General features: G+C 42.7%; 1 protein-coding gene and 1 long non-coding RNA gene across 2 annotated transcripts; both read left to right on the top strand.

Moving 5' to 3' along the window:
• Window positions 1-11560: 11560 nt before the first annotated feature.
• Window positions 11561-22776, top strand: LOC142774790 (uncharacterized). The gene is made up of 3 exons (XR_012886560.1): window positions 11561-12072; window positions 16085-16223; window positions 22669-22776. It is a non-coding gene; the product is annotated as an uncharacterized LOC142774790 (long non-coding RNA).
• A 170-nt stretch (window positions 22777-22946) lies between these two features.
• On the top strand, window positions 22947-26944 carry LOC142774319 (uncharacterized). The gene is made up of 4 exons (XM_075874713.1): window positions 22947-23003; window positions 23068-23094; window positions 26285-26513; window positions 26823-26944. Exons 1-4 carry the CDS (start codon window positions 22947-22949, stop codon window positions 26942-26944), a joined length of 435 nt encoding a protein of 144 aa, XP_075730828.1.
• Window positions 26945-27730: the final 786 nt, after the last annotated feature.

Here is a 27730-nt window from a genome sequence, read left to right as displayed (position 1 = left end):
CATTACACAAAGTTTAAACTAATGAAATGCAGCTTTCTTCAGGTAGGAACACTACTTTATGCAGTAATAACAGTTTAGCCTAAGTTTATTCTCCTCTGTTCACAACTTCGCCGATGACACACTTAAATGTATGACTGCGCAAAGTATACTCAAACGGAATACTCAAACCAACAAAACAGTGTCCCAATAAGTTGAAAAGGAAATTCAGTGATGCGGCACGCACGCGCTGCCTATAAAGTGAATTTTAGCGACTGCACAAATCTGCAGCATGCACGTGCGACCACGGCCTCTACAAATATTATCCCCGCAGAATGTACTGTATCGTGCTATACAATGAGGAAATATGTTTTCGTTCGTCGTCATTAGTGTGATATATTATTTCACTAGTTGTAATCATGGCAATATGCATGTGCTATAAAAAATTGGCCGATTTTTTGCCTTGTTGGAATCGGTTTCACGAATTCCATAATTTCCAGGAACGTTCTCTACACTGGCGTTTATAGGGTGACTTATGGTGTGATGATACTTACCTCAAAGTCATCACTAACGTAGTTCTTATCGAATCGATGTTCTCTTTACGGTGAGAAATAGATGTGTTTCATACGTATAGCATTCGTTTGCGTGTTCCTCCGGGGTCGAGCAACGCTTGAATATATGTTGCGGAATCGTAGGGACACAAATATAATGTACATTAGAGTGCTATATAAAAGCAGAGGTAACACTGGAACCGCAATTGGTGTAATTCGGACATGACGCCTCTATTACATAGGTATCGTATATACTGTGTTATGCTATTCTTATAAATTGAGATGACCAGCAATACAGACGCAACCGACGTTGCACCGACACTACGCCCGCATACATGGCCGATTTTGTAAGCAGTTCAAGCTATTCGTTAGAATATACCTGTCACGCAGATTGTGTTTGGTTCGTGCTGGATACTGATTTTTATTCTTTGTATTCGTCGAGTCAACCTTGCCGATGTGGGCTTCGATCTCAACGATCTTTCATTTCATTTACCAATGTCAGTTTTTGCGCGCTTTGTATGCCGATACAAACTGGGAATCAACTAGCTGTAGCGCATACCCGCCTACCGCGGCGGATGTGTACCCGGTACACGAGTCTGGTGAAAAGGGTTTGACGCCGTACGCGACAGGATTTTCTCGTTGTTCATGGCACGACCTGACAGTCATATTCGTCGAACCTTTTTACCCTTCCATCTCAATTTCGATCTACTTAAGGAGGTGATCACGATAGCATCCTGACGCGTAGATAACAATGCTCAAATTAAGTGCATGTGATTCGCCAAGAAAATGGTCCGCCATTAAAGCTATAGATTCATAGCCTCATTACATCAAACGTGACAATAGTATTTGTAAAATATTTACTAAAGTTGAAATCGCGCAAATAAACGAAGCTTCATCTTTCACATACAATTCTTATAGAAGCATTGCAGTGTTTCATGGATTCGGTCACTGCTCATCGTCTTCACGACTGTTTATAAGGATTATGCTTGACATGCACGTGCAGTCTCGATCGAAAACAACCCAATACATGGAATTGCCGTTTGCTGGGAGTGTAGATGTTTAAAATTCTGAAAAAAAAAATCGAAACAAGACCGGGGGGGGGGGGGCGTTCCCGGTGTGCTAGTACGCCGCAAGTTGTGCGCTTTTAAACCTGCATTTACGTCATCTCAATCTGTGCTACGTGTTTCATTTTAACTGGCTATTTGTGAACAGCAGTTCCAACTCCCCACTCCTGGAAAAATAAAAGGACAGAACATATTTTGATTTAATTGACCATTTTCAGAAATCTGCAAGGCAGCTTTCCTGCTAGGTTGTTTTCCAACCATAAGAAAAACAAACAAAATAAAGCTCTCGTGCTCAGACTGCTTATCTTGCTCACTGTGCTTTTACCACTCCGATTCCAGTCAAGGCACGTGAATGCGACCAATGCGTTGGTGCGACAAAACAATTTTTACTTTGTGGTTGTCCCGTGGAGTTGCCCCACCTCGAACGAAACCGCAGTAGCGTTCTGGAAAGTGTAACCGCAGATCGCATGGCAGGCAATAGGCAGCCGTAGCTCGTAAAAATAAAGGATTGGGGTAATTTAGGCGAAAACACAATGAGTGAGAAAAGTAGTCTGGGAACGAGACTTTTTGGTTGGAAAACACCTTTGCAGAAAAACCAACTTGAAATTTGCGCATATGGTCTATTCTCGTCACACGTTTTTTTTTTCAACTTTTGTGGCACTTAGATTTTGGCTTAAAAAATTACATCGTTGTGTAATTTTTGTATATGCATATTTTTATTTTGTTTCCTGGCCACATCCTTCACAAGCCAAGCCAGGGTTAATCCAATCCTCTCTCTGAGTGGCTAAAAGCGTTTTAGCGCCACACGTGTGTTGTTGCGTTGCTGCAGTTATTTTTATATCAGAAATGATGCAGTTCTGCTTAGTGCGTTTTGATGGCGATCCGGACAAGCGAACAACTTTCGACGTTGTCAAAATGACTCGCGTCGTGAGCAAAGAAGATGATGATCCCTGCGAAGGATCACAGGTGCAAGTTCGGTGGCGGGACAAAGGGCTGTTTAAGGCTACGCTGATTGCCATATCAGGTAAGCTTGAATTTTGGTTTCTATCATACAAATACCGATGTCACACAAGCTGTTTTTGATCACGATCTGGACCGGATTTCGATGGTAGCTCCTGCTCGGACAAATCTTATCCGGGTCGAGCCTGGCGCTCATGTCACCCCAGTTGCGACCTGGAAGCCAAATCTGGATGCACAGATCGTTGTCGGGCCGGATTGCGATTGAAAGTGACCTTGTAGCAGTGCCTGATGTGGATCGGTGATCGCCGGGACCAAAAGTGACCGTGTGACCCCGGTATAACTGGTGGCATTATTACAATGTCGGCCGCGCACCACGTTGGCCCCGGTGGTATTTCCTGTTGCTAGTATTTTTGCATTGCATCAGGCCTTCATGCTTTACTTTTCAGTGTAACTAAGGTGTCCCATGAGCACTTTTTATTGCTATGAAGCCTGAATGGGAGAAAATGATCAACACATGTACATCGCGATCTGGCCGACTTCTGCGCCGAAACTGATCTGGATTGATCTGCACAGTGTAGCAGCGACTTTTGTTAATCGTGACCGAGAAATATGGTCTTGATTGGCCCTGATCGTGACCAAACATGCCCGTTTTCACACTGATACTGTCCTGTCAACTGAGGAATGTGAATTTACGTAAGCTCATAGCTGTTAGGGGCTACCTTTTGCCATACGAAGACGTATACCGCGGGCGCTGAAAATGGCGTTAACTTTGTAAGGCCTTATGATCTATCGTAATTTGCGCCGCGTTCCACGGACTAATCAAATCGATTCATCTTAAGGACATCTGTCACCCTTTGCTAGAACTTAAAACTTAGAAATACGTACTTTTGACAAAAATTTTGCTTACTACACCACAAATGTAACATTTGTAATAGCATCTATGGTTCAGACATATTTTGTACGTCACTTGTAACAAATCCCATGTGGTTCTTAAGGTTCACTTCAGTGAAAATCACTTCATAATTGTACATCGTCAATGTAAGAGCAATGGCTGGAGTTGCTGTGATATATGTTGCAATGTTGTGAAAGATACAAAGTCAAGCTAATGGCACCACATTGTGCTTGCTTCCACATTTCAATATACCTGAAAGCAGATTGGAGTTGGTATAATGCAAGTTTATTTCATTATTAACCTAAGATTTTTCTTTTCAAAAGACACTGTTGTTGACATCATCAGCTGAAACGTGAGTAACCCTTTACTGCCAAACGCCACGAATTCATAACATAACAAAAAACTGAGCAAGCAAGTCATGAAATGCGTGCCTCCTTTAATGCCAGCTATCAACTACTCATGGGGAATGTAGGTTTTAGCATGAAAAATCTATCGCTATCTTGCACAATGTATTGTATGCTAGAATCAATTGTTTTTAGCTGGTGGCAGAGTGTGCGAAGCACGTGCAAGAGCGCTCACTTTCACTCTCTTTATTTTTTCTCACATGGGTGACGGGAGTTCTATCTTCGATAATTTGTTTAATTTGGTGTGTACACACTCCAGGTATGGCACATGACATGTTGCGTAGTTCTGAAGTACGTTTTTTTTTTTTTTGCGAGGTCCTCACTTCCGTGGCATGTGGAAATTTTGCCACGTACGTAAAAGTATGCATTAAAGGTAGATTTTAGATACCTTGACTGTGAAATCATTTAAAGGTTGCTATTTAAAGCTGAGGAGGAGGAAAGAACTTTATTCAGAGTCCGGCGAGTAGATGGGGTGGGCGACTGGCCCCGCCTAGGTTACGGCGAGGAGTCCTTGAATCCTGGCGGCTTCCTCGGCCCGCTGGACGGCCCACATTTGGTCTTCGAGGACGGAACTGAGCATTGCGGCCTCCCAGCGCGCGCGAAGGCTGTCAGCAGAGGCCGCATACTTGTTATGAGTACTAATCCCTCTACATTCCCATAACATATGCTCCAGAGTGGCTCTGGAGTCGCAACGCTTGCACCTGTCCGTTTTGTATATATCAGGATATATAATGTGCGATAGTGCAGGATTCGGATATGTCCTAGTTTGTAACTGCCGCCATTCGACAGACTGTCTTTTTGTTAATTTTGGGTGAGGTGGCGGGAATATGCCCCTCTGTAATCTATAATGCTTTGTAATTTCATTGTATCTGGTCATTCTGTCTTCCCACTCCCACTCGTCTGCCACGCCGTAATCACCGGAGGAGGTTGGGGCGGCACTTGAGAGGGCAGCTCGGTCGGTGAGCCCTCGCGAAGCTGCGTCATGTACAGCCCCATTGTTGCTGTCCCCCGCGATGGCATGAGCAGGTCTCCATATAATATATGTATTTCTGGGGCTTGTTCGACACCCTCCTTTGATAATACGTAGTGCCTCCGGGGAGATGCGGCCGTTGGCAAAGTTTCTCACTGCCGTTTGAGAGTCACTGACTATCACGGTTGCGTTTGTCTGAGCTACAGCGAGCGCTATGGCTACCTCTTCCGCTGTCTCGGTACTTGTGGTGCGTATCGTCGCGCATGTCATACAGCGTTTGTTGCTATCGATTACGGCTGCGGTAAACCCCCGTTTGCGCTTGTATCGAGCAGCGTCTACGAAAACTGCGTCCTTGTCATTACCGAACTTTTTTTGTATTTGTTTTGCTCTTGTCTCTCGTCTAGCTTTATTGTGTTCGGGGTGCATGTTTTTTGGCAAGGGTGGTATCATCATTGTTTCCCTGGTCTCTTTTGGAATGTACACCTTAACGCCGTGTTGCGTGTGATACGTTATACCTAGTCGCTCTAGAATATGTCTTCCTGCTCGTGTCTTAGAGAGACGTTCATATTGCGCCGTACGCTGCGCCTCAATAAGCTCATCTATTGTATTGTGCAGGCCTAACTGTAACAGTTTGTCGGTGCTTGTGCTAATCAGTAGCCCTATAGCTAGTTTGAATATTTTTCGAATGAGGCAGTCTAGCTTGATCTTTTCCGCGACTTGCCATTTTAAGTATGGCGCTACGTATACTATTCTGCTAATCACGAATGCCTGTATCAACCTTATCGTGTTTTCCTCCCGCATGCCACTGTGCTTAGTTGCTATCCTTTTTATGAGTCTCATTATTTGGGCTACAGTTGCATCCAATCGCCTGAGGATTTCTCCATTGTTGCCCTTGGCTTCGATGAGCAGACCCAGTACTCTGATCCTGTCGACTATGGGTATGGTTTTTCCATCGGCTGTTCTTAACTGTATTTCTTCTCTATGAGCAAGACCTTGCAGGCAGTTGCCTGGTTTGCGACCTCTACGAGTAGGTCTGTACAGCAACAGCTCTGATTTTTCCGCAGAGCAGGCTAGCCCAGTACCTTCCAGATACCGCTCAACCGTTTCGACTGCTGTTTGAAGCGTTTCCTCTATTTCGCCATCACTACCACTTCTCACCCATAGGGTGATGTCATCTGCATATATAGTATGATTCAGTCCTTCGATTGCTTGGAGTTTGGTTGGCAGTCCAATTAGAGCCAGATTGAATAACATAGGTGATAATACCGAGCCTTGCGGCGTACCTGCACTGCCCATCTCAATTTCCTCTGAAACTAGGTCCCCTATCATGATCTTTGCCTTCCTTCCCGTCAGGAAATTACGCACGTAATTGTACGTCCGTTGTCCCAGATCTAGATCGTTTACCCTTTTTAGCACCGTTGCATTGGTTACATTATCAAAGGCCTTCTTGAGGTCTAACCCTAGAATGGCCTTTGTCGCTGTTCCCGGATTATCTATAATCTGATGTTTTAACTGTAGCATTGCGCCTTGCGTTGAGAGGTTCCTCCTGAACCCTATCATTGTGGGTGGAAGCGCATCCCGGTCCTCTAGATAGGTAGTTATCCTCTCCAGAATCACGTGCTCCATGAGTTTCCCCACGCAAGATGCGAGAGATATGGGTCTCAAGTCCGCAATCTGCACTCGCTTGCCTGGCTTGGGTATTAACACGATTTTTGCCGTCTTCCATTGTTGCGGAATCTGTCCTGCCTTCCATGATTTGTTAATGAATTCAGTTAACTTAGTTATGGACTCGTCATCCAAATTGCGTAGCGTTTTGTTAGTTATGCCATCTGGTCCAGGTGCTGATCTAGTATTGAGTTTTTGCAAGACGGCCCTCACTTCTGCCTCCCCGATCTCGTTGTCTAAATCATCATTTGCTAGCCCTGTGTAATCAGGGTGTGTAACGGGAAGCGCTTGAGAGATGTATGTTTTCTTGATTTCATTCAGGAAATCCTGCTCTGTACCTTGATATCTTTGTATTAACCGATTAATATTGTGCCTTTCTGCCAACTTGTTTCCGTCCGGGTTTAACAAATGTCTAAGGATGGTCCACGTTTTCGCCATTGCTATCTGGTTGTCCATGTCATTGCACTTTTCCTCCCACTGTTGTCTGCACAGCTGCTGGGCGTATTGCTCTATATCTCTGTTCAATTTAGCTATCTTTCTACGAAGTGTCCGGTTGTGCCTTTGGTTTTTCCACCTCCGTTGTAAACCTTCCTTAGCTTCCCACATGTGGAGAAGCTTATTGTCTACATACTCTAGCTGCGCCTCCGGTGGCACCGTTTGCGTAGCGGCCTCCACGTCTCGTTTTATTTTTTCGGTCCATTCCTCAATACTCCGTATCATTTCGTCGGGCTCCTCTCTGATGTTTCGGAACTTGTCCCAATCGACAAGTTTAAGTTGTCTGCCTTTTGCCTTCCGCGGCCCTGCCCTCACCGTTATTTCAAGTATAAAATGATCGCTTCCCAAGTCATGTTGCGTATTGGTCCATTGCGTGTCCAGTATATTTTTGGTGAACGTCAAATCTGGCGTGGTATCCGCGCAAACGCTAGTACCTGTTCTTGTAGGAATGGATGGATCGGTCACGAGCGTCAGGCCCTCCTCCTGTGCGTCCAACCACAAGTTCCTGCCTTTCTGGGTTTCGATCCTGTATCCCCATGCACCGTGTGGGGCGTTGAAATCTCCTCCAATCACTAGCGCCCGGTTGCCCGTTATAGCGAGGGTTTTTCGAAACAGCGTGCGGAATTTGTGCTTTCTGCATTTAGGACTGCTGTAAATATTCAATACGAAAAGACTGTCCTCTGTTTTTCGCGTGGGTATGAGTTCGAGGAGAATGTGATTTATTGCCTTGATTTCCGTGTCATGTTGCACCACCGCGTGATTTCGCTTAACCAACGTTGCTAATACCTTTGTCTCCCCATCAGCACTGCCAAATGACTTATATCCCGACAGTTTGACCAGCCCGTGCGTTTCTTGCACCATTATAACATCCGGGGTGCTGGTGTATTTAAGATGTTGTTGCAAAATGTATCGTTTTCGATTATATCCTCGACAATTCCATTGCCAAATCGTGTAGCTATTTTGTCTGTCCATGGCGGCGTTACAGGCTCTCTAATCCCTCGGTGGGCACCGAGGTCCTAGCGTACGGTTTAAAAGACGTCTTAACTGGGCCCCCACCACTTGACTGCGATCCCCATATTGCTAGCTTGGCGTCGAAATCAGCCACCATTTGCTGCACTTTCTGCAATATCGTCTTGCCGAGCTCCTCAATTTCGGCCTATATGTTTGCCTCAAATCTAACTTCTTGTTGTTCGAGCTTAGTTTGCAATTTTTTTTCAATTTGTTCCATTTTGGCTTCCATGGTGTTTGTGAATTCCTCCTGTCTTTCTTGTGGCGTCGCCACTGCTTTTGGTTTCTTTACCACGCTTTTAATCGGAGCGTTCTCAGGTTTACGTTTAACAGGGGTGAGGGCTGCTACCTCTTCCTCCATTGCTGCGCCTTTTCCCTTCATTATAACTTGTGAGGTTTCCTCGTTGCGTGTAACCCCTCCGTTTTTCAGAAAATCATTTTCTTCCCTGAGTATTCTAATCTCATTCATAAATACAACATTGTTCTGCCTGATCTGCGCCAATTCGTTCTCTAGCGCCTTAATTTTACATTGAAAAGCAGCCTCTGCCTCCGCGCGCGCCCCGGAGGCCACATCAGCCCAGCTCACCTGGAAGGGTCCCGCGGTGCCACGGACGCCGCTCGGTCCTTTTGAGCTTTGGGATCCTCCTCCCTCCTTTGATCGGGGAGACCCGGTGTTGCCGGTCTTGGGTCTAGACCTCGATCTGGACCTCGATCTGGACCTCGATCTGGACGCCGATCTGGATCTCGACATAGATGTGGTGGTAGTAAACGTAGAGCGATTTTTGTTTTGTGCTTGAAGCTTGGTGAAGGCTTCTGGTCCGGATGCGTCCCGCGTCCGATGTTCCGATCTTTGACCTGAGTCACCCCATCTTTGCCTGTGAAGTGCTTTCGCTTCCGTCTCGTAGTAAAGTGCTTCTTCTTCCTCCCGTCGGGCTCGTTCCCAGCGGCGTCGTTTCACCAGATACGGTACCTTAAATCTGGCCTTGCAATGGCGATCTGCCGTCGGGTGGTCTTTGCCACACAGCTGGCACTTCACTTCGCACTCGTGCTCCTGCGGTGGGTTCTTAGTGCCACACCCTCTGCATATTCTGTTATTCGGGCTTGGGCAGACGTCAGCTCTGTGACCAAGGCGTCCACACTGGTAGCACACGTCTATTTTCTTGCAGTATAGTGAGCACTTGACCAGTGCTCTTCCGTAGCTCACATAACTTGGAACGCGATGCCCATCGAAGAGGACGATGACGTTTGTGGTGTTTCCCATCCTCTTGGCCATGAGGACTGTCGGATTTCTCGGGGTTACCAGCATTTCCATGATCTCTCTTGGAGACACGTCCTGCGTTACACCTCGGATCACCCCTTTAGATGTATCTTCCGGAGCTGACTCGTACGCATTGGCTTCGAATTCTTTGTCCCCAATCTTTAGTTTAGCGATGGTTCTGTATTTTTCGGCGCGCTCCTCTGATGGTGTGCTGACCACTAGAATTTTCTGTTTATAGTTGGCACATACCGTGTCTTCTTCCGATTCATTCCTGGGTATTTTAGCGGCGTTGGCGATGCAGCATTCTAGACGATTGATCCCGTAGTCAGTGACCTTGAAGCCGTCACGTGGGCGCACAATTATCTTGTAATCTTCCTTCGGCAGACGGGGCATCCTGCTCGCAGCCGCAATTTGTCTTGCTCTCTGTCCCTTCCTCCATCTATTACTGACCACGTTCTCGCTTGAGAAGTGCGTTTCTTGGTCCTTGGCTTCATGCGTTGTGGTTTCTTTGTTGGCTCGTCCTTTTCTGTTCACAAGGCGCCAACCTGCGTCGTTCTCATACTCTTGTTGCGTGATATCTTCGCCATCCACGCTCATCGTAGCCATCCTGTGGCATTAACCCGATAAGACGCCGCCTTGAAGGGGCTCAAGACGCCAGCGTCCGTGGGCTAGGCCAAGCGCATTATGCACAGCAGCAGGAGGCAACGGCGTCGTGCGTTCGTCGGCGTTACATAAATGTGGTCAATGTGCCGAAAATTAAACGTCCACCTACTTGAGAGTGGTATCGCGGGGTTCCGTGGAACTTCCACTTTCTTCACTGTAAGAAGGCGTCCGTCAATTCTTCGATTTCACGCTGAGAATCACTGAAAATCTGCGGAGCCGACGCGACATGCGTGTCTGCACTCCGTGGCCCCCTGGCGGTCCCCAATTTAAAGCTGAAAAGGAAAACAATTTCATTTTCTTCAGCAGTTTCATAATGTAGGTATTAAGGGGTTAAATTAGATGTGCGGCACCTTGGACAAAAAAATGTTAAGCAACCTAATACATCAACTTGTGAATGTTACTTGTGCTTGTGTAGAATGGGTATCTGCCGCAGGTTGCTAAGCCAGACTGGCTTACGGACTAATGCCGTGGCTCTTTCTTGCCCACAATGAGTCGGGCCTTGAATGATGTTCAATACTATAGGCTGCGTTGCCTTCATACGTCATGTGCTTTGCTCCTTTGTCCAAAAGGTATCAAATATGTGTAATGTTTATATAATTTAATACTTAATTGCTTTCAAATAGTGCAGCAATCGAATTAGTGTTCATGTAAGGGTTGGTTTACCACCTGCAATCTTTTCCTTTTTGCTATCTAAAAAATATTAGTGCCAGTTCCCACGTGTGAAATCTGCACAAACAACGGAGCAAGTGCCACCACCGTGCAATTGCAGATTGAGTTCTTTCATCATCTTATTGTGTTTTCTTAATCTCTTTCAACGTCGTCTTTTTTCTTTCATAATTTCTTTTTATTTCTGTATATCTTGCACTTTCTCCTTTTTTTCTTTCTCCATTCCTGTTCACCCTCACTTTCCTTAACCACACCTGGTTATGCTACACTGTATATGGTTATGCTATGGTCTACAATCTCACTTCTACATCAGTACTCCTTATCCTTGCTTCCCTTTTCTACCCTTTTGCTAAACTTCTTTATACAAGGCTATAACATGCTGTACCTTCTCTCCTTCCTTCTTTTCTCCTCACCATTACATTACTCCTTACTCACTTCTTTCCCACCCCATTTCTATATTGTAATATGCATGGCTATGCTTTGCTATAAAGAAGTCTACTGTTAGAAGGGTTGGTGTTTTGACATAAAAACCATCCTGAATAGCGCAACTAAACAGAGTATGCAGTAATAAACAAATGAGCACAGGCGCACACTAACTACTGATTTTATTGAAGGCAGATTCACACCTTTATACATTTAACAAGCTGCGCAGGCACATTGTCACGATAAACAATTTAGATAAAAAAACAAGGTACAAAAAGAATTGAGTTGCAGCAATGCACGGCACAATAGAAATGTTGTTTATGTACTACTCACTTGCTTTCCTAATAAAAAGTGCTTCTAATATTTCGTGAGCCGTTTTGTCCGCTTCTGCCTAGGATATTTTGAAATTAGAATCATAGTTAACAATGTGAACACGCAATGCAGTGGTCAATGAGGTGACTTCTCTCGTTATTCAGATTTCTTTGATGTTCTCTACGTCGGTCATTGAAGTAGCACTCCATCTAGCCGATGTAGACATATACACAGCATAGCGGTCATGCCGTGCTAGAAGCTGCTTGGCACAAGTTGTTTTCGGTGGTTCATACCTGATGAGTTTTCAGAAATGACAGCTGGCTCAACCTCTCTTTCTAACAGCTCTGCTGTCAGAAAAAAAAAATGTGGGCATGTGTATTCGTTGCTAGTAATATATTATACGTGTAGGTGTTGTGTGCATTTGTCAAAAAGTATTAGGGATGCTTGTACCTACTTAGCAGGAGATTGAGTTGCAAAAGGTATACATGTGAACGTGGTAAAATAATATGCCTCTTTTTTTACCTTGCCGCATTTATTCTATTTACTAAACACTGCAGGTTAGACAGTAGTTTGGCGGAAGTGCAGTCAAACTCAGTAGCTTTATTGCCACAATGCATGTTTGGTGATAGAGCTCTCAGTAGGATTGTTTCCCATGAAATTCATACTTCTAATACCTATTTCAGAGGACCGTCCCGAGCTAATTAAGGAAATGGATAAAGCCATTTCAGAGTATAATAGACAGGCCTTGGCAGACCCTAAAAAAATGTAAGTTGTTTTCAATCTATTGTACAGTCATTACTAGCTTCCACAAATTGTTTTGCACAAAACCCAGGCTCTCACTTCACTCCCATTCGACTGAAACTACAACAAGAATAAATATAAATTTCCTTCATTTCACAACTTGTTCAAATTATACTTTAAGTAAGTTATCAAGTTGGATGGTATCGGCTGACACATTCTGTGGGAACCATTATTTACGCCGTTCTCAGGGCACTAGCCCACTCGCTGAGGTTTAGTGATCATTGCTGATGGTGCGTATATTTTAGAATTACTCCGCTGAAGCACTGCCTGCCAATTTGCTGCTCTTTCACTTTGCTTAAGTTTATTGTAACACTTTATTATCAAGCAGTGTCATGCAAGCACTCACTCTGTAAGCAAACAGAAGGGACCACTTCTTTGTCTGTTGATGCTTAAGTATTGTTGGTATTGTGTCTTGCAACAGCTATGCCTTTCGTTTATATAGCAAAATAAATAATGCAATAATTAAAAGCCTGTCATGCAAATGCACTGTGCATTCTGATACCTTGAAGTGTACCTAAGGATGCTGCTATTCATCATCATCAGCCTGACTACGTCCACTGCAGGACAAAGGCCTCTTCCATTTTCCGCCAGTCAACTCGGTCCTGTGCTTGCTGCTGCCACTTTATACCTGCAAACTTCTTAATCTCATCTGCCCACCTAACTTTCTGTCTAACCTGCTTGCCTTCTCTTGGAACCCAGGCAGTTACCCTTATTGACCAGCAGTTTTTTGCCTATGCGCTACATGCCCAGCCAATGTCGATTTTCTCTTCTTTATTTCAGCTATGATATCCTTAACGCTGGTTTGTTCCCTGATCCACTCTGCTCTCTTCTTGTCTCTTAAGGTTACACCTATCATTTACTTTCCATCGCTCGCTCCGTCGTCCTCAATTTAAGCTGAACCCTCTTTGTAAGTCTCCATGTTTCTGCTCCACAGCTAAGTACCGGCAAGACGCAGCTGTTATATACCTTCCTCTAGAGGGATAGTGGCATCTACGTGTCATGATTTGAGAGTGCTTGCCAAATGTGCTCCACCCCAGTCTTATTTTTCTAGTTACTTCAGTCTCGTGGTTCGGCTTCGCGGTTATTACCTGTCCTAAGTAGACGTAGTCTTTTAGAACTTCAAATGCACTATTGCCTATCTCGAAGTTCTGTTTTCTTGCGAGGTTGTTGTATGTTACTTTCGTTTTCTGATGATTATTTCAAGACCTACCTTTCTGCTCTCCTTGTCAAATTCAGTATTCATGAGTTGCAATTTGTCCCCTGAGTTACTCAGCAATGCAATGTCATCGGCAAAGCACTTGTTACTTAGGTACTCTCCATTAACTCTTATCCCAAACTCTTCCCACTCTAGGCCTCTGAAAACATGTTGTAAGCACGTGGTAAACAGAATTGGAGAGATTGTATCCCCCTGCCTTACGCCCTTTTTGATTGGTATTTTTTTCCTTTCTTTATGGAGCACTGTGATGGCAGTTGATCCCCTGTATATTTCTTCCGGGATGTTTATACATGCTTCGTCGACGCCCTGATTCCGCGGTGTCTGCATGACCGCCGATATTTCTACTGAATCAAACGCTTCCTCGTAATGTATGAAGGCTATGTGTAGTGGTTGGTTGTATTCTGAGCATTTTTCTATTACCTACCTGGTTGATAGTATGAATGTAGTCGATTGTTGAGTTGTCCCTTCAAAATCCTGCTTGTTCCTTTGGTTCATTGAATTCTAATGCTGATATGTAATGCCGACTAACCTCTCACTTTTTCTTTTACAGTCATCCTTTTTTCCCTCACAATATTAAATCCTATATATTATGCCATCTCAAGGTCATAATAGTGTGAGGAAACTATGCTAGTGAACATTATAGAATAATCTTTATTAAAAAGTAAGAAAACAAAGCTTATTGAAAGCAGAGCTGAAATGACCAGCAGCATAATTGAGCACAGGCAAGGCACATCATTTTATGTTGGTCCCTATAGCCTGTTTCATATGCTAGCTACTCAGAGGTGGTAGTTGCAGCGATGAGTGGCAGCAGGACGCGTGTATGCAGCTTTATTTTACATGCTTTACTTTTTCACGGCACGCTTTTGCAATGCACAGTGATACTGTGGAAAGCGAGTGTTCGCCCGGGTGTCTTTCTCCAAGTTGGCTTGTTATGGTGAGCTTGAGTTTCAGGTTTCAGCAGCCTTCTATGGCGACGCGATTTCAAGCGTCTAAACCTTGCATGTTGTAAATATAGTGCGTCAGAGTGCAACAAAACAACCTCCAGAGCCATGTTTATTTCTGATCCAGTCTTTTTTTTTTAAGTTTTGTTCTATGATCGTACAGTTGGTCATGGAAGAGCACTAGAAAGAATGGGCTGTTGTAGTTTCAGGCTTCCGCGGAGCATTCGGTGGCTTTTGTTCTCGAGTGTTGCAAGGCGTTGACGCGCCGTCTGGGCCGACAACTAGTTGTAAGCGGACTAGTCAATATTGTGAAAGTAGCCCTTCTCTCCACATTATAATTTTTTAGCACACACAAAATACAGAACAACAAAGAGAGAGACGAGCGCTAACTCTCAACTGATTTATTTTAAAAGGAACAAAACATATAAGTACCTGGGAACCAGCATAGTGCATGTGCAAGTCATGTGACAGGCAAACATAAGAAGAGAGGGCTAAGCAGAATTTAAAAACTGTACTCCCTATCTGTTAGAGCCACTGAAGGTTTACTGATGCATTTGTTTGTATATCTGTTTATGGAAGGCTCCCGTAAGTTCATGTGTTAGTTTATCTCAATGTGTGAACACTAATCTGCATCGTGAAACACATAAATGCAATGGCATGATTTACAATGCTCTGATAAGTATGACATGTTTTCTTTGATAGTGAGTTAGTGTGCTCTTTTATTCGTGTATTGATGCAGCGGCCAGTCTGTCCTATTTACACATTTCCACAGGTTAGTGGTATCAGATATACCACCCCTTCTCGGCATTTCATGAACTTTGATTCTTCTTTCAGGAGATAACTACGTTCCCCCCCCCCCCCCCCCCCGTTTTTAACTTTTTGCCAACAACCTTACACAAAGACACAAAATAAGAATCAAAGTTCATGAAGTGCCGAGAAGGTGTGGTGTATCTGATACCACTAACCTGTGAAAATGTGTAAATAGAACAGATTGGCCGCTGCATCAATATGCGACTAAAAGAGCACGCTAACTCACTAGCAAAAAAAAAACATTGTCATACTTGTCAGAGAACTGTAAATCATAAATTAGTTGAGGGTTAGCGCTCGTCTCTCTCTTTGTTGTTCTGTATTTTGTGTATGCTAAAAAAGTTGTAGTGTGCATGCATACCAACTCGCCCAGCTATCTGTTTTACAACCATTCTCTTTTTTTTTCTTTTTTTCTTTTCGGAAAGCTAATGGAGGAGCTGGTCACCTTAATATCAGTCGCATATACACAGCTGGACTCTCCCATTTAGTTTTGTGCATTTTGTTAGCATTGAGACGTTGTTGCATTTCACAGCGGTTGTCTGTCAATTCTCCAGAATTGATGCGAAATATTAACGTTAAGACTAGGTTTGTGCAGAACCCCTTTAAGGTTATAACCACATACTGTTTTAAAAATGTTAATTCCAAAAATATTATTATTATGAAGATTTTTTCTTTACTGTGCTTGTGTTGAAGCTTACTGAAGAACTAATTTCACAGCGTACACCTGTATGACTGTTCTTTTTTCGTTGTTTAGAGAAATAATACTGAGAGCATTTTGTACATGATATTTATAATAGATGTAAATGTTTATGTAGCTTTTTGTGAAAACCTAAATATCATATTACCTTCTCTTAATATCTGCCATTTGAAAAATTGCTCCAAATAAGAAGTTAACTGATTACCTAGACATACTAATATATTAGCCTGTGCTCGAGGAACTATATAAATAATGACTTCACCATAAACAAATTACATCACAGTTTAAATGTTTGCTCTCATTTGGTTACTATAGAAAGACAGACAAAGAAGAAGCCAAGATTTGGTGCTGCTTCAAGAACTACAGAACACCGACGTGAGCAGCCTTCGCAAAGAAAATGCGTCTTTGCGGAAAGAAAATGAAAAGCTTCGGGAGGAGCTCAAGAAATATAAACGTAAGCATTATACGGGCTTTTTTGTCACTTACACAAGCTTAATTACTTCAGGGGACTGACAACTGGCCAGAGCATGTCATTAGACTCTGGTTGAAATAAAAGTAGAACTACAGTAAACGGAACCTCAAGTGACGAAAAAATGTGTTCAATTTAACAGGAGTTTCTTTGACTGGGAGATAAACAAGGGTGGAGAATTCAAGTATGAAACCAATTGTGTTGGGTGCAGTTGTTCTATGTAAGCAGCAGTTCCATTTAACAGATTTCGTTCTACTGGGAGTCTACCGTAGATTGGTGACAGGTCTTACGAACCTCAAGTGACCAAAAAACTCTGATCTGTAATTGTTAGGTTGCACTGAACAAAATAGGTTCTGTAAAAGTTTGTTGTTGGTCCCTCACATCTGCTGCAAAAACCTAGTGTAGGCACAATGTTGGGGCATAGCACCAAGCACTTGTGTCCTATGCCCCTACCTTTTTCTCTTTGCCTATTTCTCGCCGTGAGTGTCAATTACTTAAAATTAGCTTGCCTGAAACAGCATCTTATTTAGCACATTATATGTGAGGTCATTAAACAGAATTCTAGCTATAGCTACGAGTCATTCTTTTGTAATTTTCAGCTGCAGTAAAATGAGCACGAAAAATCTTGAAGCATTGCTTTATTTCAAAGGTGCTGAACTTTTTTATTGCAGTGGTGGAAGGAAGTTTACAATGTGGTTCAGTTGCAACAGCTTATTTTGTACTGAATATGTGTAATACATTCAATGTTGTCTATAGAGTCAGCAGTACTAATATACTGTTTTCAGTGTAACATTGCAGAAGTTCAACTGTTTGCTGCTTTGTTTGGTGGTGTGCATTATTGCTTTCCATTATGGATATCATAATCACCTAAATCTCGAGTCATTTACCACAAACCACAAGACTAATGTTGGAATTGTTATTAAAAAAAACCTGACAAAGGTACTACCAAATGTGTGACCATTTCCCAGTGCGAAGTAGGTAATGATAGCAGCTTTACTGTTTCTTGTGGCACTGATGGCGGTGCTTTGCCCAGAGGGAGTTTTTTCCTATAGCAGTTGTTCAATGACTTTCTGAAAAGAAACTGCTGCCTCAGTTTCATATTCTACACAGTTACCACATACCACTAGAGACACAGTGGTGCATGAGAGGGCATGTAAACAGTGCTGTCCTTTTGCTTCAGATAGTTCTCTCTGAGTTTCTTAGCGAAATGGCACCACTTCTCAGCAAGATTTCAGTCGAGTTACTGTAAGGATACAAAAATAAACGCTTTTGATTGGGTTTTTTGTGTAGAAATATGGGAAGCCTTACGTTAACAAAGTGAGGTATTGGGCTACTTGGTTTCTGGAAAAAAATTGCGATACAATTGCTGCAAAAAACGAAGTTATGGAGGAGACAAAAAAAAGAAGTGGACGGTACAAGTGCAAACTAATAACTGAAGTTTATGAACAAACTTGGAAGAATGAAGGCTTCCTGGAAAGAGAAAAATCAGTTTACGAAGAGAGTGGGAATCGGCGATCTTGCTCCACGGTTTTCAGGTGCAACACCTGGTGTGATTACAATTACCAGATGTTGTGCTGATTCAAAGTTCTTATCCAAGTATGCTGATTAAAATGCTATTTATGGCTTCTGATTAATTCGTTTTCCTGTGTGCTCAGATTTGGACAAACGTTAAAGAACCCCAGGTGGTCGAAATTTCCAGAGCCCTCCACTACGGTGTCTTTGACAGTCATATAGTGGTTTTGGGACATTAAACCCTATATATCAATCAATCAATCAATTATGAATTAGATTTTAATGGGGGTTGGTACAATGGAGCTGGAACTGATGCATGCGCTTCTTTTGTCTGATATGTATCCCAAATTTGGCGTGTTGTCTTATTTTTTTATTTGGCCAGAATTGTAGTTTTTTCAAACAGTGGGCTGCACCCACATTCTCTGCAGTGCATAGAAAGGTTGCCTGCGATGGCTGTCTGCTGGCATGCATAGCAATGCTTTTTGAGCCGCACGTTGATAGTTTGGTTCCGCAGCAATCGTAGCACAATTTTTTCCAGTCGTGAAGCCTTGCGACATGCGTAGGGGGAAATCAAGTGTATTGTAATGGGGCGCTTGTCATAGTGAGCGTTATTCTATGGTTTTGTAGATGTGTGAAAAAGCTCGGCACTTACTCACATCTCATATTTTTGATATGGGAACAATGAGGCTAGGCTCCATAGTTTGCAGCTACTTACTAGAGGTTAAAGCTTCTTATTAGTATAAAAAGTAAACTGCATTATAGTTTAATCAGAAAAAGAAACACTGTATTGGTTTGTTGAGGCATACTAAAAGATCCTTCAAAAAGTTTTCGGACATCCTTTGACCTTCTGCTTGTCCCATACTAAGGACAGGACAAAACATAAATCCTTTGCAGTGATGATGCCTGTTGCATCAGAAGTGTTTCACTCACACACTTGTTTATTTAGATCTAAAGTTGAAATCACTGCTGGCCTGCAATGGTACGGCCCTCTTCGATTTTTCGTGCTGCTTGTTTTACTTGACAATAATTTCCAATGGCAGAGTGGGAGCAAGTTTATTGCAATTACAATATAAATAACACTTTATAATTACAATTATAAAGGTGGGAGTCAAATGTAACCATGAGAGAGAGTTGGTGTCGCTCTGTGAAGCAGGAAAAGTTGCTCCACCTAAATCTGTGGAGTAGACTTGGACGCGGCATGACATACCCCCTTTCAAGCCCGTAGCCAGCAATATCATTTTTTGAGAAGGGGGGTGGGGTCACTTGTTTACAAACACCTATTTTCAATTTTATTCTTTGTAAAACACTCTCTACCTTTCAAATACGGGGTGGGCCTGCATGGGCCCCTAACCGCCGTATTCATGAACCGATCTTAAGTTGTGGTGGTAAGGATACTTACGAAAGGACGAGGAAAGTGTAAGTGTAAGAAAACTACAAGGTGCATTTCCGGAACCTCCCTTATCCTGTCATAAGGGCACCTTATCAAAGGCATCCTTGACTCGTTAAGTATAGGCCCTGGGCGTGAGGGTAGGTGAATGTTCGCTACCAAATCATTACCTAAAGCAGTAATAAATTAGCCTTACTGCAAGAATCAAACAACAATAAGCACAGAAGCAGCCAAATGCAAACAGCAGAAGTGTTTGTTTAGGTGCCTGCAGTTTTCGGTGAAATACATATTTTTGGTCTGGCCACTTTGCTGCAACTCTAGTCGACACAGTTTTTTTTTTGTTATTTCAACGTCTTGTATGATTACGTTGTATTCGGTTGTGTTATCGGGCTCACTGCAGCGTTTGCTGTTTTCTTTCATTTTTTTCTTTAATTTCACTTCATTTATTTCATAATTTGAGTAGCATAACAGCTTTTTTTTTTACGAAGTTGCACGGATTGTGGAACGGTGCACTGAAGTGAACTTCACCGACAAAGTAGCTACGCCCTGACGGATTTTGTGAACAAGTACCAAGACGGATGCCGTGTGCCTTCAGAGAAAAGGAAAAACGTGGAAACAGCTCACAATAGAGTTCAACGAACCACACACTGTAATTATGTGAATGACCGACCAAACAACTAGAAAAGTATTTGCACCACTTCGAGAAGTTTTACCAGTACGGTAAGAAGTGTTTGCAGCCATAGCAGGTATCCACTCGACTGAATACTTGTGACATAGTCAGCTACGAGATGTTTACAAGGTCGTTACTTCCAAGTTGGAACGTGTCAACTCCATAAAAGCGTGATGTGATGAGCAGCTGCATGAGACATGGCACATTGAACTCACGACCATGGATATTTTTCTGCAGAAACAGCATAGCGAGCAGATTCTTCACGACACTTTTTTTAAAGCAGGGGCGGCACAAAATGCCCTGCTTGTCATAGGTCTCAACCAGGTCCCACCCATCGGTCAGGACTCGCCATGTCAGTGACGTGTACACGTACGCTGTGCCGTTCAACATTTACTATTTGCAGCCCACATAATAAACAAAATACGCAAGTTGTCGTCCCCCGCCATATTGTTTCAGAAAGCCTTAAGGTAGGTCATAGGCTACCTTAACTGAACTTTACTTAGGTACGAGGAAAGTTCCACGATAAGTACAAGGTAGGTTCTTGAAACGCGCTAACTGCGAACTTATAGTTAAGCTGCGAACTGCGAACAGCTGATAACTGCGAACTTATAGTTAAGCTTGACTCAAGTCATAAGGATAAGGTTAAGTTAGGCTTGTGAATATGGAGATAAGGCTCTGGTTGTGGGCCTGCTTCTTTCAACAAATTTATCTGCTTGAGGGCATCGGCAGTATTGGTGCGTGTGGTTATAAGTTTTCATAGTAATGACATAGAAAATGTACGGCTTGGAAAATATTGCAGCATTGCTTCTGCTGCTTGATAGCAACATCTTCAAGTGGCAGAGCTTGATTTCTTGAAAGATGGAACTTTCACCAGCTGCCTTGTTCAAGTGGTGTTTGTTGTTTTTCACTTTTTCAGTTGCGGATATGCAGGTACTGTTCTTTGCCAGTGTAGGAGTTCAGTGGCTGCTTTAATCTAGCTGCCATTACAATTAAACACTGGGAAAACAATGTTATTTTTTCATTATCCTGCAACCTGAACTACCCTGGTATGCAAGGCACCCTTAGCATCGGCCCACCCCAACGTTCGAACTGAGTAGAAAAATGACAGCATACATATTTACTCACATAATGTGCACACCCCTAATATTTAGTCAGCTTTACTAAAAAAAGGTTAAAAAATGTTTTGCACTTCCTGACCATCCTTTGCGTTCTCGGCGCACGCATGAAGTGACTTAGGACCTTCTGATACTTTGGACGGGTGTGCCCCTCACCGAACAGGTTAGAGCAGTCATGTATACAACGGGTTGCAAGTGCGAAGTCCCTTCTTTCAAAGACTTCTCCCGAACGACGGTCCCAAGAATACCATACCCTAACAGTGTGGCTTACTGAAACACCCACACCTGTTGATGGGTTTTCAGAACTGCTCGAGTTTCTGCCTCCATATATTGCACCATCTTTTCTGCCGTGAGAAAGCAGAGCAGACTTGCGACACGGCACAGACTATTCTCTGCATCGAAAAGATTTGATTTCTTTTTCTTTTTTTTAAAGGGACACAAGCTCAAATAACAATTTACGTTAGAGTGAAAGCTCAATGTATGACAATACCTAAAACGACAATATTATCAACAGCAGTGTCCTACTTATAGAGAAATTGATTGATATGTGGGGTTTAACATCCCAAAACCACTATATGATTATGAGAGACGCATAGAGAAATTAAGGTAAATGCACAAGAACACAAGCGTTTAAAAATGATCCCGACGACATCAGACGGACCGCCAACAATTAATCACCAGTGATCAATCTAACTGCACTAAATAAAGAACTTTCCGCGCATCAAGAGACTCAATAAAAGGCTGCTTGCTCGTTTATGTTTGATTCATGGAAAAGGGAACTGCTGGACGTTACTATTGCGAATTGCGCGAGTGGTTCAAAAATTCAATTTTCGCGTGGGTACACGAGACAGGTAGTGCCATCTAGCGAGGCGCAGTTGAAACAAAAACGCCTGCAATCTCGGAGCTAATGGAGGGAAATTGATCAACGGCCGTTTTTGCTGCTGTGGCTCCCACTGCTTTCGGTCTGCTGCTACTAGCACAGTAAAGCCGGGCAACGTTGTGTACGGCCACAGTTACGTGAGACGGACCAGTTGGTGCACTTCTTGAGGCGGGTAGTTTAAAGGGCGCTAACCCGATGCGGACCACTAAAACGTGATTCTATTTCAAAATAGGCCCTTCCTCGGCACAAAATTAACACTACGAGGTTTCTTGACCACCATTTCAACAACCGACGTCGACTTAACAGTTGACTTTAGTGTCCGTTTATTGTCGAGAATGAAGATTCGCTCACACCTCCTTGAACTAAATTCTTAGCTCAGACTTGAAAAATAATAGTCTATTCTACCTTCCTTGGACTTGGGCAGGGTCACGCTGCAGGCTTAGTGATAATAATTGTTGGGGTTGAGGATCTCAAAGGTCAGGCTTTTTGAGGCAGCTTGTACCAATTTTTTGGCCACAGCTAAATGTCAGTTCCAATGTTCTTAATGCATCGATTATACATCTGAATTATAGAATGGTTTTTCATGGTCACCTCACATTCATAATCAGGGCTAGACTGTGTTTGCTTGTTGACCAAGGGCAGCAATTGATGCAGCCTGTACTTAATGCACTGCTAGTACAGACACTGATTACTGGCCAAGTTGCCTTTTTAGTCTAGTTGACAAGAATCATCTTTGTATTTTGTTCGGCACCAGCGTTTCATTTAACAATAAGTATTTAGCTGAAATTGTCAGCTTGAGATTTTTTTTTCACTGGCACTTACATTTACATGTTTATGCTGACAGTGACCTTTTTTGCTTTATCCAGAACTTGATGGCTATTTGAAAAGTGCAGAAGCGCTTGTCGAAGAGCTGTCAAAATGCACATCTTCCCGAAGTCGCAAGGAAGTGGAGGAGGAGAAGCGCGGTGCGGCCAAAAAAAAAAATGGGCGCAATAGACCGGCCTGCCGTGCTGAAACAATTTGTTTCAGCAACGCTGCCAACATCAGCAGACGCGCGTGGACCTCAACTTACCTGTGACCCACACCACGAGTCACCGGACCTGTGAGTCACCCCACACCTGCATGCTGAAAAAGAGCAGGGGCCATGTTTGGCCTCGAGGACAAGCAGCTGTTCACCAGCCTGCCCTGCTGCAGAAGAGAGGCCAGTTTATAGCTGCAGCCCTGCGGGCCCAAGCAGGGAACCTGTTTCTCGGACAGCCACGCAGTTGCTTTTCTGTTGGAGTGACCCTCATGTAAGTCTATTTATATAAGGCTTTTATTGTGCACAGGTGTAGTTAAAGTGAAGAAAAAGGCTGCACTGCAAAGTTGAGGACAAAAAACGGGACTGACACAGCGAAAGTGCATCGAACAACTGAAAGTAATTGAAAGAAATAGCCAAAAAAAGAGGGTAGAGTAACATACAAGGGAGTAGCTACTGGAAGCAAACCACGCATGATCCTACTGGTATGCTATCTATGTCGTAATACACATGCTTTTATCAAACTCCTATTTTTTGCTTATCTTATTTGTCATGATCTGTAAACATGCCACTTGTCTATCTGTAAGTGCTATCGAAGGTGTTCGCCAAACTTCCCTTGTATGTTACTCCACCCCCCCTTTTTTGGCTATTTGTTTCAATAAACTTCAGTTGTTAGATGCGTTTTCCCTGTGCCAATCCAGTTTTTCGTCGTCAACTTTGCAGCGCAGCCTTTTCCTGCAGTATGTTCCAACTAGCCTCCACACAAGCTTTTCTAATGAAAGTGGAGACAGTCTCATTGACCTAATATGAAGGCCCTCGATGACAGTATTTGTAGCCGCTGATTGATAAAAGATAAATCCCTGTGATAGCTCTGGTATGAATTAGGTGGATAAAATAATATTTAAGAGGTAAGCATAGTTTTTTGGAAATTTACGTATCTTCTTATCATGCTTGTTAATGTAGGCCTTGTGTGCCGGAGTGGTGCCAACAAGTGTTTTATACTTTGTTGACGCATTTTAAGGCTCTGAAAAGGCATCAAATTGTTAAAGATTGGGTTTTATTAGATAGCAATAAGTATCTGAGCCTGGAATTTCATCGCAAAATTTCGTTGTGGCGACAATATTTATGCATCGACTCCTATGGACTGCTGATGGGGAATCGTAAATTTTTCGTTGTAGTGGAAATTTCGCTGAAGCGGTGTTCGTTGTAACGGGGTTCGACTGTAGTACTATCACATACACTGCGACACATTGGTACTTAAACTGTACTTGAAATACAGTTACTGTGCTCAACTGTGCGCTTAAATTTAAGACCGCTTCAAAAAGCCAAGACGTTGAAAATTAATGCAGATTGCATGGCCTATATATAATGTTGCATAATTTCGCTGAAAATTTCATCTTTTTTACATTGTCTTTAGCGTTTATGTGGCATTGTTGGTGACCGACATAAGGCAGTGGTCATTTGTTGTCTAAAAAAAAACATGCTTGTCCTGTTAACCAGGCCTTTGTTGTAGCACTGTCATGCACGTAATCCATCGATGAAAGCTAGGTTTTTATATTTTTACTGGTGCAAGAACATGTGCATACGCGTGGTAAATGCTGTGTAGCGCAAAGTGCTGTCAGCCACTGAGCTTTTCTGTTTAGACTTGTCGACTGTCTCACATTTCATGGCGAACAGAATGAGAGAAAAAAAAATCAGGTGTGTAAGTTGCGAATGGTGGTATTGAAGTAATCGCACAGATAGGCGGGCTTTCTAAGATAATTCTTTCTTTCTCTCTTTTTTGTAGTATGCAGATGACAGACAAAGATGTAGATAAGTACAGCAGTGCATAGTAGGTGGAACACAAGCTAACCACGTGCAAACAGCACAGCAAAGACATGATTTAGTGCGAAAGCGTGAAGAGTCGCCCAGGGCGAGCATGAAAGGCAGAATGCGCTTTATTCTCGGGTAACGTTGAACGTTGCATAGGTGTCATGCATCGATTCAGTAGAGAAGAGTGTAACATGAGTTACAATGCCTGAGGCTACAAAAATCTAACTGCGTGTAATTTCAAGATTATCGAACGAGCACATTCCAAGCTGCCTGGCAGAAAGACCCGCATGACATGTGTTCTTTGGCTCAGCAACATACCACTAGCATTTTTTGATGTCACTTCGTTTCACGATTGGTTGATTTTGCGACAATAACTGGGGCAGTTTTATCACAACCACTTTTTTTTGTGGAAGTCTAATTGTTTTGAATAATCGACCTACAATCGCTGAGGCCAGGTAACTACCTGAACACGTACATTCATTGTGATTCTTCTTTAAATGAATTTTTTAAGAGCGACAACTATTTTATTAAAAATGGGCACACTTTTGGCATATCGCCATTGGTGGCTCGCTGCGCTGAAAGGAACTTACGCTATCATGCCGTGCTTCGAGATGTATAAGACGTTTATTTTCACTTTCTCTCTGTGTTGCTTCTACGTCGGATTTCAAGCTCATTCGTCATACACCCGTTCGTTATCCAGTGCAGTGATTAGACACAAGCTTGACGACACGAATCAACACACACATCAGTGTTTGTGCTTTCATCGTTTCATAAACTTTGTATTGCGACATTCTGAGCCGAACCAAATGATCTGCTAGCGATTGTAGAATTACATTAAACTTAAAGAGTGAAGGGAAATAAGCAAGAGTTATTTTAAACACTACTGCACACCTTAAGTGCCGTTGGACAATGGTGTACGTATTCGCTCGTCTCGATTTACATTTCACCCATTACTTCGACAGTTGTCCGTAAATTTATTGCTAGTGCTTACTGTATGTACAATGTTCATGCATGTTAAAGAGCTCCAGGTGGTCCAATTTTCCAGAGCTAGACTTTCACTATGGTGTCATATTGCGGTTTCGAGGCGTAATCTCAAATATTAGTACAATATTTTTTTTGTCATAAACGTGTGCACTATGGCAAGGACTGCACTGCGATTCATGCATGTCTCATTTTCGTTCCCCCTAGCGTTAGCAATATCAGTCGATCAACCAGTCAGAGCTATATAGCTTGCGTTCTGGCCAGTGGATGGCATCTACAAGTGTTCAACATGAGCAACAGTGCGACATGATGTATATATGCATTAAAGATTTAGTGATGCACTATAAAATTATTGTTCTTGAAGAAACCAGCTGGCTGCCATACAGGTGGAGCTACTGATTAGTATGTGCATATTCCCGTAACTAAAACACTTTACAAAGAATGGTGTCTCGATTCATGTGTTAGCAAGTCACCCTCCTAGAGTTTTTAAGTAAGGACCCCAATAGTTTGGATCCCAAAAGTGCGCTTTGCGTGCGTTGACTGTGGGCCTTGCAGGATCGTACAATATTGGCCTAAGGGCAAGCTATATATACAAGAATAATTAATAATAGCTGACACTTGTCTGCTGCATGAGTTTGGCCTAATTTTCACTTTTTTATATGTGTCCACAGGTTGTAGAACTGCAGCCGGGGAGCTCAATCTTTGTTGAGGCACGGGCACTGCAAGCTGTGCTCAATTCAGCGAAAACATCAACTGCATTGGCCCGGGGGCTCCTCCCTGCTGTTTTCAACAAGCATGCCCTCCTGATATGCTCAATGAAGGGCCATAAGGCCAAAGGGGCACACAAACCAGTGGCCCAACGGCCTCCTCTTCACGCTGCTGCAATTGATGCAATTTTAGGTAAATATATGTTTCTGCTACTGAATATCGATTATCCGAACTTGCTATACACTTTAAGGTATAATTTATGCTTGATTGAAGTAATGGCATTTAAACTACATAACCAAGAATTTTTCATTGTAGAGGGTTTGATCATATGCACATATTCAAAGTATAGTGCCAGAAGCAATCATTAATTTGTTTTTATTCAGGCCTTGTATTCATTATTAGAGGCTATTACAATAAATTTAATAGAGCTTATTGGCGGGGCTTATCTAATGAGTTTGTGTACACATCATGGTACATGTTAATCTGATTTTCTATTTACAGCGTACACGAAAAGCACAGCAATCGGGAAAGGGTGGGACTTCTCAGAAAAACTCCTGGTGCCCTCAATGGGCACGAAGCTGGCGAGCGGAGAACTGAAGAAGAAAAATGCAGTCCTCCAATAAAACTAGTAGTTTTTACAGAATTATGTGTTTGTGAGTTTTGTAAAAAAAGGAACGTGCCTGTGCATGCGTGGTGCTGCCATACGTGCATCGCCATGCAGCTCTCGTGATCAATGCACACATAAGCCATTCAACTTAGCTTTATTGTACGTGCTAATTATTAAATCCTGCCTGCTGCTAGTCCCCGCAGTGCTTGCCACGTGCTGTGGCTGCTGTGTAACACCTTACACTCACCTGATACTTTAGCAAATTAACCTGCTGTACAGGCAGATGTGTGTGTGTGTTTGTATATATATATATATATATATATATATATATATATATATATATATATATATATATATATATATATATATATATATATATATATATATATATATATATTATACAGCTGGCTCGATCATATATCTACAGCAATATGATTTGTGTGTGCACGTACGTCACACAATTTTACTGTTGTGTTCCCCAGCTTTCTAGAGCTTCAAATCTGGAGTGGATACTCTGGCCATACATCGACCTTTGTTATATTCACCAAATAATAGACTAATTAAACTTAATCCTTCATCAATCTTCATATAAACCGTTGACACTAAAATTTATAAGGTGCATGAGCAAATGGATATATAGGCTGAATTAATTCACTGGGAACCATTGAGGGCACCATCAATTATCAGGCAGTAATAATTATAGCTGTAGAATGATCCGTGAAACTGTTTAATTATGCCATCCACAAGCTGAATTCATATATGCGTGGAAATCGTCTATATATGGCTATATATAGAAGTGTTT

The sequence above is a fragment of the Rhipicephalus microplus genome, chromosome 10 (genome assembly GCF_043290135.1).
Source record: "Rhipicephalus microplus isolate Deutch F79 chromosome 10, USDA_Rmic, whole genome shotgun sequence".
Taxonomy (NCBI): Eukaryota; Metazoa; Arthropoda; class Arachnida; order Ixodida; family Ixodidae; genus Rhipicephalus; species Rhipicephalus microplus.
The sequence above is the reverse complement of the archived record's forward strand: the minus strand, read 5'-3'. Positions and strand labels throughout refer to the sequence as shown.

Coding starts and splice junctions, on each gene's coding strand:
- LOC142774319 (XM_075874713.1), top strand. CDS start 22,947: ATGTTTGGCCTCGAGGACAAGCAGCTGTTCACCAGCCTGCCCTGCTGC. Junction 23,095..26,284: donor TCTGTTGGAGTGACCCTCAT/GTAAGTCTATTT, acceptor ATGTGTCCACAG/GTTGTAGAACTGCAGCCGGG. Junction 26,514..26,822: donor TGCAATTGATGCAATTTTAG/GTAAATATATGT, acceptor TTCTATTTACAG/CGTACACGAAAAGCACAGCA.